This window comes from Coprinopsis cinerea, assembly GCF_000182895.1.
Source record: "Coprinopsis cinerea okayama7#130 chromosome 3 map unlocalized cont3.3, whole genome shotgun sequence".
In the NCBI taxonomy this organism is placed as follows: domain Eukaryota; kingdom Fungi; phylum Basidiomycota; class Agaricomycetes; order Agaricales; family Psathyrellaceae; genus Coprinopsis; species Coprinopsis cinerea.
The window spans coordinates 148,341-163,624 of NW_003307542.1; the positions used below are offsets into that span (position 1 = coordinate 148,341).

The 15,284-nt window shown below is 51.6% G+C and overlaps 5 protein-coding genes across 5 annotated transcripts; 4 read left to right on the forward strand and 1 right to left on the reverse strand.

The window, feature by feature from the left end:
- Window positions 1–1,569: 1,569 nt before the first annotated feature.
- CC1G_14066 (hypothetical protein) lies at window positions 1,570–2,969 on the forward strand (the record flags this gene model as incomplete). The annotated part of the gene is made up of 6 exons (XM_002911488.1): window positions 1,570–1,763; window positions 1,824–2,127; window positions 2,237–2,261; window positions 2,359–2,423; window positions 2,685–2,725; window positions 2,918–2,969. 6 exons carry the CDS (start codon window positions 1,570–1,572, stop codon window positions 2,967–2,969), a joined length of 681 nt encoding a protein of 226 aa, XP_002911534.1.
- Window positions 2,970–3,337: 368 nt separating this feature from the next.
- CC1G_05966 (hypothetical protein) lies at window positions 3,338–4,155 on the forward strand. Its single transcript, XM_001829705.2, has 3 exons — window positions 3,338–3,528; window positions 3,583–3,701; window positions 3,754–4,155. Exons 1-3 carry the CDS (start codon window positions 3,407–3,409, stop codon window positions 4,002–4,004), a joined length of 492 nt encoding a protein of 163 aa, XP_001829757.1. The 5' UTR covers window positions 3,338–3,406; the 3' UTR covers window positions 4,005–4,155.
- A 2,413-nt stretch (window positions 4,156–6,568) lies between these two features.
- CC1G_05967 (hypothetical protein) lies at window positions 6,569–11,350 on the forward strand (the record flags this gene model as incomplete). Its single annotated transcript, XM_001829706.2, has 7 exons — window positions 6,569–6,672; window positions 6,727–6,743; window positions 6,794–6,950; window positions 7,003–7,139; window positions 7,190–7,297; window positions 7,351–10,451; window positions 10,508–11,350. The coding sequence occupies 7 exons, from the start codon at window positions 6,569–6,571 to the stop codon at window positions 11,348–11,350; spliced, it is 4,467 nt and encodes a 1,488-aa protein (XP_001829758.2).
- Window positions 11,351–11,640: 290 nt separating this feature from the next.
- CC1G_05968 (hypothetical protein) lies at window positions 11,641–12,726 on the reverse strand (the record flags this gene model as incomplete). Its single annotated transcript, XM_001829707.2, has 2 exons — window positions 11,641–12,489; window positions 12,541–12,726. 2 exons carry the CDS (start codon window positions 12,724–12,726, stop codon window positions 11,641–11,643), a joined length of 1,035 nt encoding a protein of 344 aa, XP_001829759.2.
- A 1,557-nt stretch (window positions 12,727–14,283) lies between these two features.
- Window positions 14,284–15,149, forward strand: CC1G_05969 (hypothetical protein). Its single transcript, XM_001829708.2, has 2 exons — window positions 14,284–14,340; window positions 14,407–15,149. Exon 2 carries the CDS (start codon window positions 14,452–14,454, stop codon window positions 15,097–15,099), a length of 648 nt encoding a protein of 215 aa, XP_001829760.1. The 5' UTR covers window positions 14,284–14,340; window positions 14,407–14,451; the 3' UTR covers window positions 15,100–15,149.
- The last annotated feature ends 135 nt before the right edge of the window (window positions 15,150–15,284 follow it).

A 15,284-nucleotide genomic window follows, 5' to 3' on the forward strand; every position in this document is an offset into this window, starting at 1 on the left:
TCCCGCTCTTCCTTGAAATGAATGAACCCTCGTTGTCTGTGGATTCTCCCGTCGATTGTGGCGGTGGAGTAAACTTCCGTGTATCCAGGCTGGTTGGAATAGAGTGGAGAAGAGGCTGTTGGCGTGGCGATAATCGATTTCGCGGAGGAGCGATAAAAAAAAAAAGTGCTGAAGGTATGGAGGAGTAGTATTGAAGCTCTCCGAGTCGACCTGATCCTGCGTTCTATATGCAATTCCTTAGCACGCTCGTCGATCCCCTGAACGTTGCCGTTTGACCTCTGTGTCTCACCTGCCAGTGGAAGGATCTGCTTCGATCCGCAAGACGGCATGCTTCGCCTTCGAAAAGGCTCGTCCGCAGCAACCTGCGTTGCTTCTAGCCTGAAAGAAGGCATGCTCCACTGGTCCTTTCAACAGCACGTTACATAGTCAACGGTCAGCTTTTCATATTTCACTTTCGCCTACGTAAATCTGGATGAAGCTATTACTCAACGAGATGAGCGTCAACGATCGCGCTTGAGGACCTCGTTCAAGCTGCTAATCCAATAAACAACCTTGACGGTACCGATAGCTTTGTTGACGGGCGCTTAACCAAATCAAACTGGAGCACTCAGCAACGCATAATCACCCGTTCGTACTTAGGATCGGCATACATTCTGTCAGTCAGGCAGTCTCTGCCTGACCAAACGTTACTTTGGTATTCATTCTCTATGTCCATCGGTCGACATCTCGACTCTGAAGAACTTGATGATTGTCATCGGAACGGAACCAACGGATAGGGGCTATTTCGATTGAGGATTGAAGTGACAACAATTTCGAAGGAGAAAGGACGTTAAAGAAAGACTTTAAGAAATGTTTTCCCTGTTCAAGACTTACATAGAGACTTCAAGACGCGTACGGTCTTTGAGTTCGAGGGGATACCTTTTGCCATTCGTTGGCCCAAGTCTAGCCTGATCTCGAGCGCTCGCGATCTGCGATCCTCCAAGTTTCCCTCCTGAAGCCTCGATGCACTACTTAGTATTCTCAACACATCTTCAAATCGCTGAGGTACATCGTTTGTCCTTGGGCCTTTGGACTTTTCGAGACATAATAGCGGTTATTTAGGCAGTACCTTTCTTCCTACATAAATCGATGAAGCGTCCTTGGATGGAACCGAAGATTGTCGAGACTTCCTGTGATGCCGCTGTGGCTTGCATAGACGACTGGCAAGGACATCGCTTAAACAATGCCTCTCAGGACAGCTCGACATATCTGTCCAGGACGCAAATGTTGTCAATTTCGAATCAATCAATTGAATCAAGCGCCCGTGAACGCTGCGCTCCGAAACGACCATGAGTCCACTCCATGATAAGCCATGTCCATCTAAATCAGAGAATCCATCTCCACATCCATCTATCTACCTATCCATCCATGTACGACGTGCCAGCGCTCCGGGAAGCGCTGCACTGCAGCATAACTTCCAAGTTCATCTTCAGACTAGCGTTCTAATGATCCATCTTCATCCTTGATTGATCCTTACACCTCCTCCACTTTCGATTCGGAACTGTTACTTCGTTTGTTCTCCTCATTATAATGTCGTTGTCACGTACACCGTATGGACATTGGTCGACCGCTGTGGTGTCAATAGCTATCTTCTTGGGCTTCCTTATCTTCGTCGATGTAGTGGACGTTGACTGGTTCGTGATTTCGTATGTGTATGCACGTTTTGTTATCATCAGACGTTACGATACTGAGCCCTGGCCTTGCCCTGAGAATATCCGATCATAGTAAGTACAGTAAACGTTATATGTACGTCCAGCGGGTTCCTTGATCATCAAGGGCGACAGCGCGCTCGCCCCTCGAGCGCTCAGCACGTTCGGCCTTCGAGGAGAACAAAGAACCAGTTCCACTGCCATCCAACTCGAGCTCCGAACTTGTTCGTTCTCGCGAACTCCAGCTTCTGAACTTCTGGCTCTCACGGCGACCTCCCGAAGGAAGGGAAGAACGGGCGTCTCGAAGGAAGTGAAGAACAGGTGTCTCGAAGGAGTGAGAACAAAACCCAAAACCCACCTCGGTCAAAACTCGGCCAACAAAACGATGAGGCATTTTCAGGAATTCACATTGAATTGGGGTCTTCGAAAAAGGATAAGTGTGCGTCGACCACTTATACACTGAGACTACACAAGTGAGTAAGTATGCAAGTGTATCAGGAATCGAATTGATTGATGATGTCTAACGAGATTGTATTGATTTGATTTAGGTTTTATTGATGCTGCGCATCGTGAGTAAAGTGGCAGGGGCTTCCTTTTAGAAGAACAGGGAGGGCTTCAATCTGTCATGGTTTGATTTCAGTTTGGCTGACCCGACGAGGGGCCAACCAAGTGGCGAGTAATGTGACATGCCCTCGTAGTAGGGTTGTAAGGGTTGTATGGTGCATTGAGATGCACGTTCGTTCAGGAGGCTTCACAGGTGCATCCACAAGCGTTCACTTTGGGGTTTCCGCGATTGAACGAGCTGTAGCTGCGATGGGGCGAACACTGTCCGTTAGCGAGCGCTTAGTTGAATGAATTGAATGAACGCCCGAATGAAGTCCGAAAGGGTTTCCTCGGCTCTAGCGTGCCCATGTTGTACACACTCAAGTGACCCTTGGGAAGGGGAAGCAGGGATCCACAACCACACCGTCCAATGGCCCTTCTGATGTCGTTTAGACGGATTGCAACACCCAAACCCTGATGCTCCTCGGCGCGCGGTCAGTAACAAGACAGGTTCAGACGATTCCGATTCAGAGCGTTCATTCCAGCACGTTGGGAATTTGAGCTGGTGACCCTTTCTAGCCCTTTCTGAGGATTTCATGTGGTAAACGAATGCGGGGGTGTGAGATGCATTCTTCGTTCGGCGTCCAGAGCACCCGCGACCCTGTTCACGCGGCTCGCTTCCCCAGGTCTCATCTGAAACTCTTGGCGCCCTCCACCGCCGAGCGCGCCCTCTCCTGAGACCCGACTTGGTCAATTCATTTCACTTTGAGACATCCCTTGCTGCCTGGCGTTTCTCATAATCCCCAGGCGAGGCGAGGGGACAAGCGAGGGCGTGAAAAAAAACTCGAACGAGATGGGCGCCATTTTTTTTTTCGAGCTGTCAAATCCCATGTCCGAGATTGGAATGGACCCCACAGGGGGGCGTAACTCCGTGACAACAAGTGATCAATCGGACAGTGAGGCAAAACGGTTCATCAATCTTCCCACGGAGTTTAAGCTTCCGAGGCCGACCTGGAGGGATCAGCACAACAAAATCAAATACGAGCTCAAATTCATAAAGTCTGTCGAGTTTGCGGTTTCTTCTTCCTTCCTCAGCCCACTTCAGTGTCGCAGCTTCTCCTCTCAAACACAGGCCTCCTCTTCTTTCTTTCACGAACCCTACTCTTATATTCATAATGCGTTTCGCCACCGTCATCGCCGCTGTTGCCTGCGCTGCCTTCGTCGCTGCCCAGACCCCCAGCGAATGTGTTATGACCTGTGTTCAGACCGCCATGGAGGCCAACGGATGCGAGGGCCTGTGAGTACATTCCTTCTCTAACCGTCTAGTCCAATATCCTGACCCACATATCAGCTCCGACACCGCCTGCCTCTGCGGTAACGAGGCCTTCCAGACCGCCACCCAGGAGTGCCTTGCCGCTGATTGCACCCCCGAGGACCTCACTGCTGCCCTCGCTCTCCAGGAGACCCTTTGTAAGCACCCTCCACATCAACATCTCTCTACCACGCTAACTCGGTCCCCCAGGCGCTGCCGCTCCCTCTGACGGTGCTGAGCCCTCCGCCCCTGCTCCCTCCGACGGTGCTGAGCCCTCTGGCGGCGCTGAGCCTTCTGCCTCAGACGCCTCTGGCTCTTCTTCCGGCTCTCCCCGCCCCACCGCCTCTGGCACCGACGATGCTGATGATGCTGAGGAGACCGACGAGCCCGACTCTGCTTCCATGATCAAGGCTGCCTGGGCCCCCGTTGCCGTTGCCGCCGTCGCTGCCCTCGCTCTCTGAGCACCTTAACCCACCTACCCACCGTCCACGATATATTCCACACTCAAAAGAGTCGATGCTCATGAACTCTTTAACATTATACCACGATTGGAATACCTTAACGTCTGCACTTAGTACCCGTATTTGAATGATCATGATACCTTAATCCTCCAACTTTCTGTGTGTTTCCGCTCATTTCTGAAATCCATGGTTCGCCCTTCTGCAAGTTGTTCGTTCGAAAGTACCCATGCCTTCTCGTTCTTTCCGCTCCCCATCTTGCTCGCGAATTCGCGTTCGGAAGCCTTCTAGCGCTCCGTGGGTATCGTATGGAAGACCCTTTCCGCAGCACGTTCAACGCCAAGGCCCCCAAGAGTCTGAAACACCTCGATACCAGCCCACCTTAACTGCAACTGTCAATCTAAACCCTTTTCGTAGGTGATCTATCAATGACGGTATAGTAACGTAAGTCGTTCCGCGGCATGTGTTGTATAACTTGTGTGGGTGAACGGAATCCGTGGGATCGCTGTACATATGTAGGTGTGAGTGCACTGTGTTTGCTCTGCCACTGTGTCGGTGGAAAGAAGGTCGGGTTACGAAAGTATGTGGATGTTCCACGTTGGGTTTGATGGGTCAGCATGAGATTTTGGAGGTGAAATGAGGTGCGGGCGCGGGCGTATGGCCTTACTGGATGCGAGGTGGAGTGTCGCGGCGTGCCTTTGAGCGCTCAGTGGGATCAGGAATCAAGGATGTGATATGTTCGCTGACATCTGATGCGGGTCACTGATAGCGAGCTCCATCTTTTGTTCTCACAATGTTTATCTGCCTAGGTGTAGACAGTCCTCAAATCTTCGTTTACATATCTTACACCTCCGCTATGAACGCAGTCTATAGGGTCAAACTGATCGCCATCTTCAAGTTCACCTCGTAAGCTCTCGGCATCGTAAAGCATTGTAAAGCAAGGCATAAGTAGGGTGGTCATGTAAGAGACTCAGATAGTGCAGTAATCGGTTAGAACCGCTCGGCGCGCATTCTTTCACTTCACTTCTCAAGTTCTGGAGGCGGGGTTCTGATGTATCCTGACAGAGGAAGCCCGTCTCCTGTCCACTTGAGCGTTATCCGTATCTATTTCAACGTGATATCGTATACTTGCAATGTAAGTGTGTAATGTAAGTGGGTTAGTCAGTTATCACGGTGAAAGTTGAACTTGGGAGCTGTTATCAAGGTTCTTCGGTAAAGCGGGGTTCGAGTTTGTACGGTTGCTGTATGCAACACTTATCGTGTATGTACATACGATCGCTGGCAGCAAAAACGAGAATGGGTTAGGTCGCTCGGGTACGCCTGAGTCTTGCGGGCGTCGCTGTAAGACTAGTCTCGTTTAGACTAGTCCACACACGATCCATTAGACACTAACCCATCCGTCAGCCTTCACATACGTAGTTAGCCTCCCTTCTCTTCCTATAAATACGACTCCCCTCTTTGTAAGAACCTCCTATCTCTCTCTCTCTCCTCTCTCTCTCTTTGTAGTCGACTACAGCGCGCTCTTTCTCAATACACTCGAATCCACCTCACCTTGTGTGTCTTGAGTGAAGACTACGGTCTTACAGTCGCTCGCTCCTTCTGATGATGTCTTGCTTTGCATATCTACTGTACATGCCTAAGGAACGTGAAGGAAGAGGCCAGACAACATTTGAAATTCCCTGGACTAACCTGTTGTACACGCACGAGGCACCGTTGTTGGACTTAGACTTAAGACTTAGACATCAAGGTAAGTCGAGCTGGCAGATGATATCTCGACACCACCAAAACACGGTGCCGCGCCCTTGTCGCACTCAGACACACGGGACGACCCTTACAAATGCCCACAATTGATACCCGTGGCAGCAAACGCACTACACGCCCACTGTAGACCCTGAAAATACCCCTCAACCGTATCCCATTACCCCATGTATCTGGACGGTGGACCAAGCTTCAGTTCCAACGACGCGCTCACCTGCAGGAGACTCGGAGTTCTCGTTATGTAGGGCTTAATTAAGCGCCCGTCAAAGTGCGTGTCACGTTCGATCTCACGTGAGGAACGCGTCATTTCTAGCCAATTAGAGGACGCCATCGCTGAACCTGAAGGCTCTGAGTGACAGTCTTTCTTTGGTCTTTCTCGCGGGTTGCTCTTGACCACCACGACTACGACCACGATATGATATTCACTTTCTTCACCTGATTCGCTTGAATTTCACTTCTAGGAATCATAAACGGCCGAGTTAGAAGGCTTTACTGAGGTACTTACAGAATTTTACGCTGGGCGAGGTTTCGTTTTGCGATGTTATTGGCCGTATTCTGAGGTGAGTCGCAAGTTGATTCTATGTTACGCTTTGTGGAAGTAGCTGACTAGCTCAAAAGAATTAAGAAGGACTGCGATTTTCGTTTTGTCTTTTTCGAGGCCCGAAATGCCCGAGTGCAGCGCTGGTGATTATCTGAGCTCAATTTGAGCATCGAACGCTGGGGCGCGCGTATCCTTCCCTGACTCTCTGCGTTCAACAACAATCAACTTCGTTAGAGATTCAGCATACCCAGAATGAGCTCAGAAAGGTATGTCTTGCTCTTCGTTCTTTCGTGATGAAGCGCAGAACGCTGACACGGATACGTTTTCTTTCACTGATGCCACTGATTTGAGTACCCCAAGTTATGCGAAGCGGTATGTCCTAATACAAATCGTTCTTTACTGATAACTAAACACCATCTTCTACAGGCGCTTCATGCTTTCGAGTCCGTATAGTCATCGACGCAAGGGCGCCACGATCTAACATCGCCCATAGACTACACTATCGAGTCGACAGGGAGCGAAGTCGACCTTCAGGGCGCCCAGCTGGTTATGACAGTCGTAGGCGCTGGAGGTGGCGAAGTTTGGCTATTGAAATCGGTCGAGAATAGTCGTGATAAGTGGGAACTCGATCCTCCTGCCGTTTTCATCATGTAAGTCATTTATCGTTCTAGCGGAATCGTTGACTGATCGATGGATAAATAGTCCTGGGACATCACTTACAGCGTTGGAGATTGTTTTTGTGCTGAGGAATGGAGAAGGGCAGGATATAGGACATGCACGTATCGAGTCGGGTGAGTTGGACTCGCTCGTCTTTGATGTTCGAAGGAAGGGAAAGCAAGGTAGGATTCTCCTTTGTCTTTAACGATGATTTTACTCATGAAGTAAATAGACGTCGCCCGCGATTTCTCGATTCCGAACGCCGTCGAAGGAACCTTTCTCCGAGTATCGATGGAGTTCGACATCATGATTGACCCCGCCATCCACCCCTTCGACATGTGTCAGTGTTTCTCCTTATACAGCTCGCGAGTGGCCACTCACAAACTTCTCTAGCTGATCCAGATGCCCTCGAAGCTCGTTATGTCACCTGGATCAGAACTATCTATGGGATTACTGGGCAATTCAGGGTCCCAGGAAAGGTCCAGGAGGCGAACGACTGTATCTCCTTCCTGCGCTCGGCGATGCACTCTGTGTCCAAGCTCAACCCTTTCACCACTCACCTCACTGCTCTGCTTGCTATGACGCTGAACTATCGATTCAAAAGCACTGGGAATACCGACGACCTTAATGATGCCATCGACAATCAGGAGCGTCTCCTGGAGGCAATGGGAAGGGCCAACCAGGATACCAGAATTCAATGTCTGACGGATCTTGTCGCGATGCTCCGGATGCGACATAGTCTTTTCAAAACCTCGGAGGACTTGGATAGGGCAGTAGCCGAGGCCAAATCTGCGACGGTGGAAGCTGGGGAGAACGTCAGCAATCTGTTAAAGTCGACGGAGAGTCTTGTGGCAGCGCTCGTCACTCGTCAAACCCTTGAAGATCTGGAAGAGGCGTCGAATGCACTTGAACGACTCGTCGAGTTTATTCCAGAAGACTCACCGGTGTATCGACAGAAGCTGGTACAACTCGGCGCGATACTCGATTTGCGACATCAACCTTCGCGCGACGATGAGATCTTTGCGAAGATGTACCACTGGCAGTCACGGCTTGTACAGCTTACTCCAGACGACGACCCAGGAGTGGTACCGAATCTTCGGGCGCTACAAGAGATTTGTTTGCATCGTGGGCTCGTCAAGGAACCCGACGACGCTCAGAGCCTCGACCACGCAATTGAGCTCGCCAGGACTATTCTCCACCTACCTTTCGAGTCCATGGTCCACCACCCACCAATCACCTTCACACGACAGAGTATCCAGATCGACCTTGCGCACTGTCTACATCAGAGGTTTCGGCGAGCGAAGTCTGGCGATCGGTCTGATGTTGACGAGGCCATCGAGATTTATACGGAGGTGGTGGATAATTTCGAAGGGGAGGAAGGTCAATATCCGATGGAGCTTCTATCGTTGGCGAACTGCTACGAGTCGCGGTATGAACGGTTGTTTCTCCTGGAGGATATCGTCGAGGCGATTAGCTACGGGAAGAAAGCCATCAATCTCATGACGGACGCCAACCACCCTCGTTTCACGGATGCGCTGGGTTCGCTTGTTCAGTATCTTCACAAGGCGACTGACCGTACGGAGAGAGCGGAGTATGTTGACGAGGCAGTCGCGGTTGCGAGGAGGGCTCTTGATCTTGCTCCGGAAGGCCATCCCAAGCATGATTTCTACTCCTACAGCTATGCCATGGCCTTAGCCTCCCGGTTCGAGCGATATGGGGATCTACATGACATCGAAGAGGCGCTTCCGATCCTACGCCGCCTGGTGCAGCACGTCCCGGAGACTGAGAGGGTCCACGCACTGTACGTCGGTGGACTTTCGACATGCCTTCTCCATCGTTTCAGCCAATCGCAGGACCTGGCAGACCTCAACCAGTGTATATCGTATCAGCAAAAAGCCATCTCGTTCATCCCTGAAGACGACGAAAACAGGTTGATCTCTCTCAGCACCTTGGCTAGCGCCTACCAGCTGCGATACAACATTACGAAGGAGAACTTGGATATTCTCGAGGCTGTTTCCGTTTCGCGTCAAATCGTCGAGGGAACGCCGAGCGGTAATCCATTGTTGCCGAGCCGACTGCACAACTTTGCAGCGGTCCTCTATACCTATTACAACGGGGAGAAGCACACTGCGGACTTGCAGGCGGCTATCAACGCTGTTGTGCGTGCGATGGGGTTGTGCTCGCAGGAGGATCCTGCTTATCCCAAGCTTTTGGTGTTCGGGTCGTCGTTGATGATGGTGTGGATTACAGATACCAAGCCGGAGGGGGATCTCTTGAAGTTTATGGATGAGCCGATTTCGTTCCTCAAGAACGCCCTTGATCACCTTCCTGCTGGGCACCCTGAGCGCGTGGTCACCCTCAAGAACCTTGGGAATGCATACCGTCGTCGGTTCAATGCGGGACATGATGTCGAGGATGTCAAGACTACTATATCTTACCTCAAGGAGGCTGCCGATAACACCTCGGTGGAGGACGCGGATATTGCCTCGATATGGTTGACCCTTGGTCACGACCACGTCAGGGTGTACGAGGCGGAGAAGAAGAAAGAGGATCTCGACATTGCTATCTCGTTTTATCGGAAAGCGGCTACTTCGACTGTTGGTTCTCCAGAGACTCGCATGCATGCGGCACGGTGGTGGGCAGTGTTCTCTATCGAGGCTGGTCATCCTTCCGACGACACGCTCGAGGCTTTCGGCATCGCCATCAACCTCCTCTCGCGTGTGGCAGATCTGGAGCTCACGGTTGAGAACAGGCATAGCCGACTTTCGAACGCATCTCATCTTTCGCTCGAGGCTGCTGCCACGGCGCTCACGTTTAGTCGGCCGGACAAGGCGCTGGAATGGTTGGAGCAGGGCAGGTGTTTGGTTTGGAGCCAGATTAACAACCTTCGGAAACCGGTTGACGAGCTGCGAGATCGGGATCCTGGGCTTGCGGCGAGGGTGGTGCGGGTGTCGAGGGATTTGGAGCGTGCGGCGGCGAGGAGGAATAAGATGGAGCTGCAGCTTAATCCGAAGCTGTACGAGAAGGTGTCGTTGCAGAACGAGATTACGCGGCATGTACAGCTTGCGAGGGAGTGGACGGAGCTGTTGAAGACGGTCAGGGGGATGCCTGGGTTCGAAGAGTTTCTCTTGCCGGAACCGTGCTCGAGGTTGCTCAAACACCTCCCTTCGTCCGGTGTCGTCGTGGTCATCAATGTCTTCCGATCTCGATGTGATGCTCTCGTGCTTTCCTCTGGCTCCGATACACCACTTCATATACCCCTCCTGGAGTTCTCGCTTTCAAAGGCGGAGAAGCTACGAGATTCTTTGAAGAGGAGGCTGTCGTCGAGTGGTCTGCGCATGCGCGAGGCGTTTGACCAAGCGGGGGATGAACGCGCCTTTGGCCCCAAGTCGAAGCTCAACGGCAGGTTGGCCCGCGAGAACGTTTTGGCCGATGCTTTGCGGCAACTCTGGATTTGCGTGGCCAAGCCTGTTCTTGATGTGTTGGAATTACCTGTACGTAGACTAATTCCAATGGTGGTTGGCTCGATGCTTATCCCGTTCTTGTATAGCGAGCTATCTTTCCTACGAAGCGAATCTGGTGGTGCACTACGGGTCCCCTCGCATTTCTTCCTCTCCATGCAGCTGGTATCTACGGAGCCGGAAAGGAGAACATCTGTGTCGCTGACTTTGCCGTTTCTTCGTACGCACCTACGGTATCTTCGATTACCGAAAGAGTCAGGAAGGGCGCTGTACCACCCGTAGAGAGCCAGGGGCTCTTTTTGGTCAGTCAGCCGTCGGTACAGGGCCTGCCCCCTATCCCTGGTACTACGAAGGAAGTCAAGAAGATTTCCGACCTGGCCAGTACACACGCTATTCGAAATCTCTCTCTGGAAGGGAAAGATTCTCCAGTCGACGTTGCGTTGAAGAAGATGGCAGAGTATAGTTGCATCCACTTTGCATGTCACGCTGTCCAAGACATGGAAGACGCGCTGGAAAGCGGTTTCTTCATGTACGACCGCCGACTTAACCTCTCCACCATCATCGAGAGTAACCTGGAGAATTCGGATTTGGCGTTCTTGTCGGCGTGCCAGACGAGTGCGGGGAATGAATCATTTGCGGAGGAGGCAGTGCATCTGGCGGCAGGGATGTTGGCTGCTGGGTATAGAGGCGTTGTGGCTACGATGTGGTCTATTGCGGATGGGCATGCGCCGATGGTTGCGGAGGAGTTTTATCGGAGGCTTTTCGAGGGAGAGGCTGGAGGGGAAGATGGAGGTGGGGCCTGTGGTTCAGGAATTACCGGGTCTGCCGCTGCTTTTGCTCTGCATTATGCTGTCGGGAGGTTGAGGGACTCGCTTGATGAGTCGGAGGCGTCACTTCTTGCTTGGATGCCGTACGTTCACTTCGGGTTGTAAAGGAGGGCTTCATTGACAAAGTGTTTGACTCTCGCCTAATTTCCGTTATACCTCATTTCTGCACTTGTGAACATTGTTTATGCGAATGATGCATAATATTCAATATGATCCGGTTAGAATACGCAAGGTAGTATACAGGCGTTAGGTTATGAAAGCATTGTACAGGGGAATAAGTGGCATAATCTGAAAGGAGATGCATATAGCTGTACGGTACAGAAGGGCATGGGCGAAATAGGTGAGACTCGGACATAGTTTTGAAATGGGGGTGGTCATGAAAAGTGGATATTTATTTAACGCAACTCGACGGGACCCGTCCGACAACGCGCTGCGACGAATAGGGTAACGATGGTCAGGACGAGGATGGACACTACGAGCGTGGTACGTTTAAGGTACGTAGCCACTTTTCCGTTTATCGAGTTGTAGCCACCTGTGGCCAGAGGAGCGGGTTTGATGGTGCCTTGGTCCTTTAGCTCGACGACAGCCAGAGATCCTTTGCGTTCGGTACCAGAGAGCGAAGATACCTGAGTGTTTCGGATGACAGGTCGAGTATGAGAGAACTTCGACGGCGCGAAGGGAGGAGGGGCAGTAGGGCTCTTGGGGATGTAGATCTTGAAAGCCGCGAGTGCTTCTTCGTATCTTTGATTCTGCTCCTCCTCTTGGGCCAGATTCTCTACCTTGGACAACCTGCGTGGACCAATGGGCTTGGGAGACATCTTCCCAATGTCTGAGTCTTCGATGGGACCCTTGATCTTTAGACCAGACTGTGCACCGGTGACCCCGTGTTCAGAAGGCGACCTGGGTTTGGTAATGGTCCTGGTGAGAGTCGTGGCGTTGTGGCTTCGCCTTCTTGGAACCACCGCTCGGGATCGAGGCGAAGCAGGCGTTGTGTAGGCACGGACGGGCTTGGCTGGAGTCGTAGATAATTTCGGAGCCCGAGTTGCAGAGTCGGTAGTCTTCCTTCGCTTCGGCAAGGCGAAGCTTTTGAAGAGATTGCTTGACTTAGCTTTCGATGGAGTTGAAGTCGACTTTGACACCTCTGAGGTAGTTGAGGCGCTAGTTTTGGCAGGCAATTCTTGAACAGCCCGTCTCAGCTTGAAAGGGTTAATAATTAGGCTCCCTCTGGGTTTCTGCAATACGACCTGATCGAATTCAGTCTTCGTCTCCCGAGATCCTTTTGAAAAGGTACATACCTTTGGACTAGGTGTCTTAATCCTTGGCCTGAGGAACCCCACTTCGATAAGGAAATCTTCGACTTCACGTTCGACACGAGGAGGCGCTGTGGCATACGTCTTCAAGAGCAACTCGTGCAACGCGGACTTGTCGCGCGGATCGACGCCGAACTTGTTCCTCGTTGGAGTCGTCGGGGTATTCACCATCTTCGCAAAATGTATGACTGTCCGGGAGGGGTCGTTGAGTGGTGAAAAGTGAAAAGGCCTTATCCAGCCAGAGGATGGTGGTGCAAAGCGTCCGGGAGGTATTTAAGGGATCAACAAAGTTGTGGTTAAAGTTCCCGATTTGGTAAGAGGGCATCACGCGATTGAGACCGTCCATTGTCCGTCGCACAGTATGCCATCGTTGTCATGAAATATCGTTCTTGTAAACAACCGCTGTAGTATGTCTGTATAGGTAAGCTTCAGAAATCCCTTGGCCGCAACTACGAGTCGAAGAAGAGATGTTGCCAGCGCTAAATTGGCCTGTCACGGTGGCGCCTCCTGAAAGACTCTCAAATTTGAGAGAGAGCAGTATATACGATATAATGCGGGCTTGATGTACTAATCTTGACTCCTCTCCTCAGATGAGTAGAAGATGTAGCTCGCGGGTAGCAGTGAGCGCCACTGAGCCACTCGAAAGCGCCGAAGAAATGATGCTCAGCGTTTTCTAGCCTGCGGTTGTTGTCTGTTCTGGAGCCCTGGTGTTGAGAGTAGCACGACGGGTTAAGTTAATACCTCTCTTGGCAAATGAACTACTGGAAGATAGGCGCTGTCAGACTCGAAACTTGCAGTTGAATGGTTTTCAAACGACGACGGTGGCAGTGCTTATCTGACTTGCCGCGCTTGTTCTGAGTTGCTGTCATCAGTCTTTGTCCGCGACCATAGCTGTCAGGGGATTTTTTTCGACCTTTCACTCCTCCGAGCCTCGTCACCAAGCAGAACTCCTTCCTAGAGGGAAAGGAACACGGATAGCGAAGAAACAGCAAGGAAGCAACGACTAGCAATTAACAAAGGACTGGAAGAGGCCAATTGCAACGTCGTAATCACCATGTGGAAGTTGCGGCTGAAATCAGGAAGAGGCGGAATATTAAATCCTCCCGCTTTCAGGCTGCTTAAAACGTACGATTGCATTAGGCGGAAACCTGGAAACAACAGGTAGCTTTGTATCTCCAACTCTGAACTCCAATTCAGCTCTGAATCCACTCTACAGGATTCTTAAGCAGATATGAGGGTATCGTCGACACTCTAGCCCCTCAGTGTGGCTCTTGGGTGAAGGTCAAAAAAGAGGTGGTCGTGCCCGAGAGGGCACGCTCTGCTTTTACGGACCAGCCCAAACCGACTGAAGCGGTATGGGTGGCGGACGCACGCCACCTGGCAGTCTGGATTGGATCTCACAGGACTCGTGGATGCATCAAATGAGCGATGTAGGGGGCGAAGAGTGTGATTTTGAGTTCAGGAAGCGCCTTTACTGACAATCTACCGATATCCATCTCCTCTCCTCCAACGCGTCGCGTATTCAGGGGTGTTGATCTCGGCGGGGATAAGGAGGAAAACTATCGGCAACAATAGATGACGAGATTCCGTTTTCGTGAAGGTCATCAAACTGCTGTGAAGCAACGGCAAGCATTGCCCTGTGCCGACGTTCAATGCCTCTTTCGACGACGACTGCGGATTCCAGCATGGCCTTTTCTTCGCTTCTTGCCCTCCGACTCCTCCCACTAACTTCCTCCAAAACACTTTCCGCTCGATAATTGACCTCCAGTCCGCTCTTTTCAGTCTGTAAGCCGTCGTATCTCGTCTATGGGCCAGAGTTCCGCATGAGACTAACCTATTTCTTTTTTCAAGGTTGGAAGCCTTCTACCCGCCTCGCTCCCCCTACACCCTGCAACAATGATCGTCGACGGCGTCAAAGTCAGATACGACGACCCTCCCCCGTCGTTCCATGCCGCGACAGGCATGCCCATATCGTCCAGGGCTTCGACCTCCAGTTCGACCACTGCCCACGACAACAATCTGCTCCTCCCATCCAATCGCACGTCGCCGACTCTCCCTCCAATGGCCAACGAAGAGAACCCATTCCTTAATCCATCCGAATCGACGCTATATTCAGGCTCAGCGCCCAGTACGCCGCCCACCGCCCACACGCCTACCGCGAAATCCAAGCAACGTGCCCCGCCAGACGTTCCATACCGCAATAGAGAGGCGTCCTCGAGCACGGCAGGCCTGATTCGTGGCTCGATTTCGTCCAGGGAGTATCCAAACGGCCCCAGCAATCCCAGCAATCGTGACCTGGAGGCGCAACACCAGCCTTCGGAAAAAGCGACGGCGGGAGTAAAAAAGAACGCCAGTAACAGCCCATTCAGAGCGATGACCCTAGGTCTCCTCATGCTCTGCACTGTCAGCTTTTGGATAGCGGGTTATTTCGTTCTCGCTATGGCGATGGTGGTGAATGCGATGGGGATGTTTTTGACGGGTCTGGGCAATGCGATCAAGTCGCCGCATGACTGGGTTCTACGGAAGTACCAGGTGGAGGAGTGAACCGGGGCAATCACGCTTTGGAATGAGTCCTCGGCAAGATATTGAATAGATCCAGGACTGTTGTATCATAACGCTCCGATTTCGATCTGCGACCACTCTCTTTTCTCTTCCACCGGCTGTTCTGTAACTTAACATCTTCCCTTAGTTCGGACACAAAACTTCTACGTTCTTTATGGACTATACCT

Coding starts and splice junctions, on each gene's coding strand:
- CC1G_05969 (XM_001829708.2), top strand. CDS start 14,452: ATGATCGTCGACGGCGTCAAAGTCAGATACGACGACCCTCCCCCGTCG.
- CC1G_05966 (XM_001829705.2), top strand. CDS start 3,407: ATGCGTTTCGCCACCGTCATCGCCGCTGTTGCCTGCGCTGCCTTCGTC. Junction 3,529..3,582: donor GCCAACGGATGCGAGGGCCT/GTGAGTACATTC, acceptor CCCACATATCAG/CTCCGACACCGCCTGCCTCT. Junction 3,702..3,753: donor CGCTCTCCAGGAGACCCTTT/GTAAGCACCCTC, acceptor TCGGTCCCCCAG/GCGCTGCCGCTCCCTCTGAC.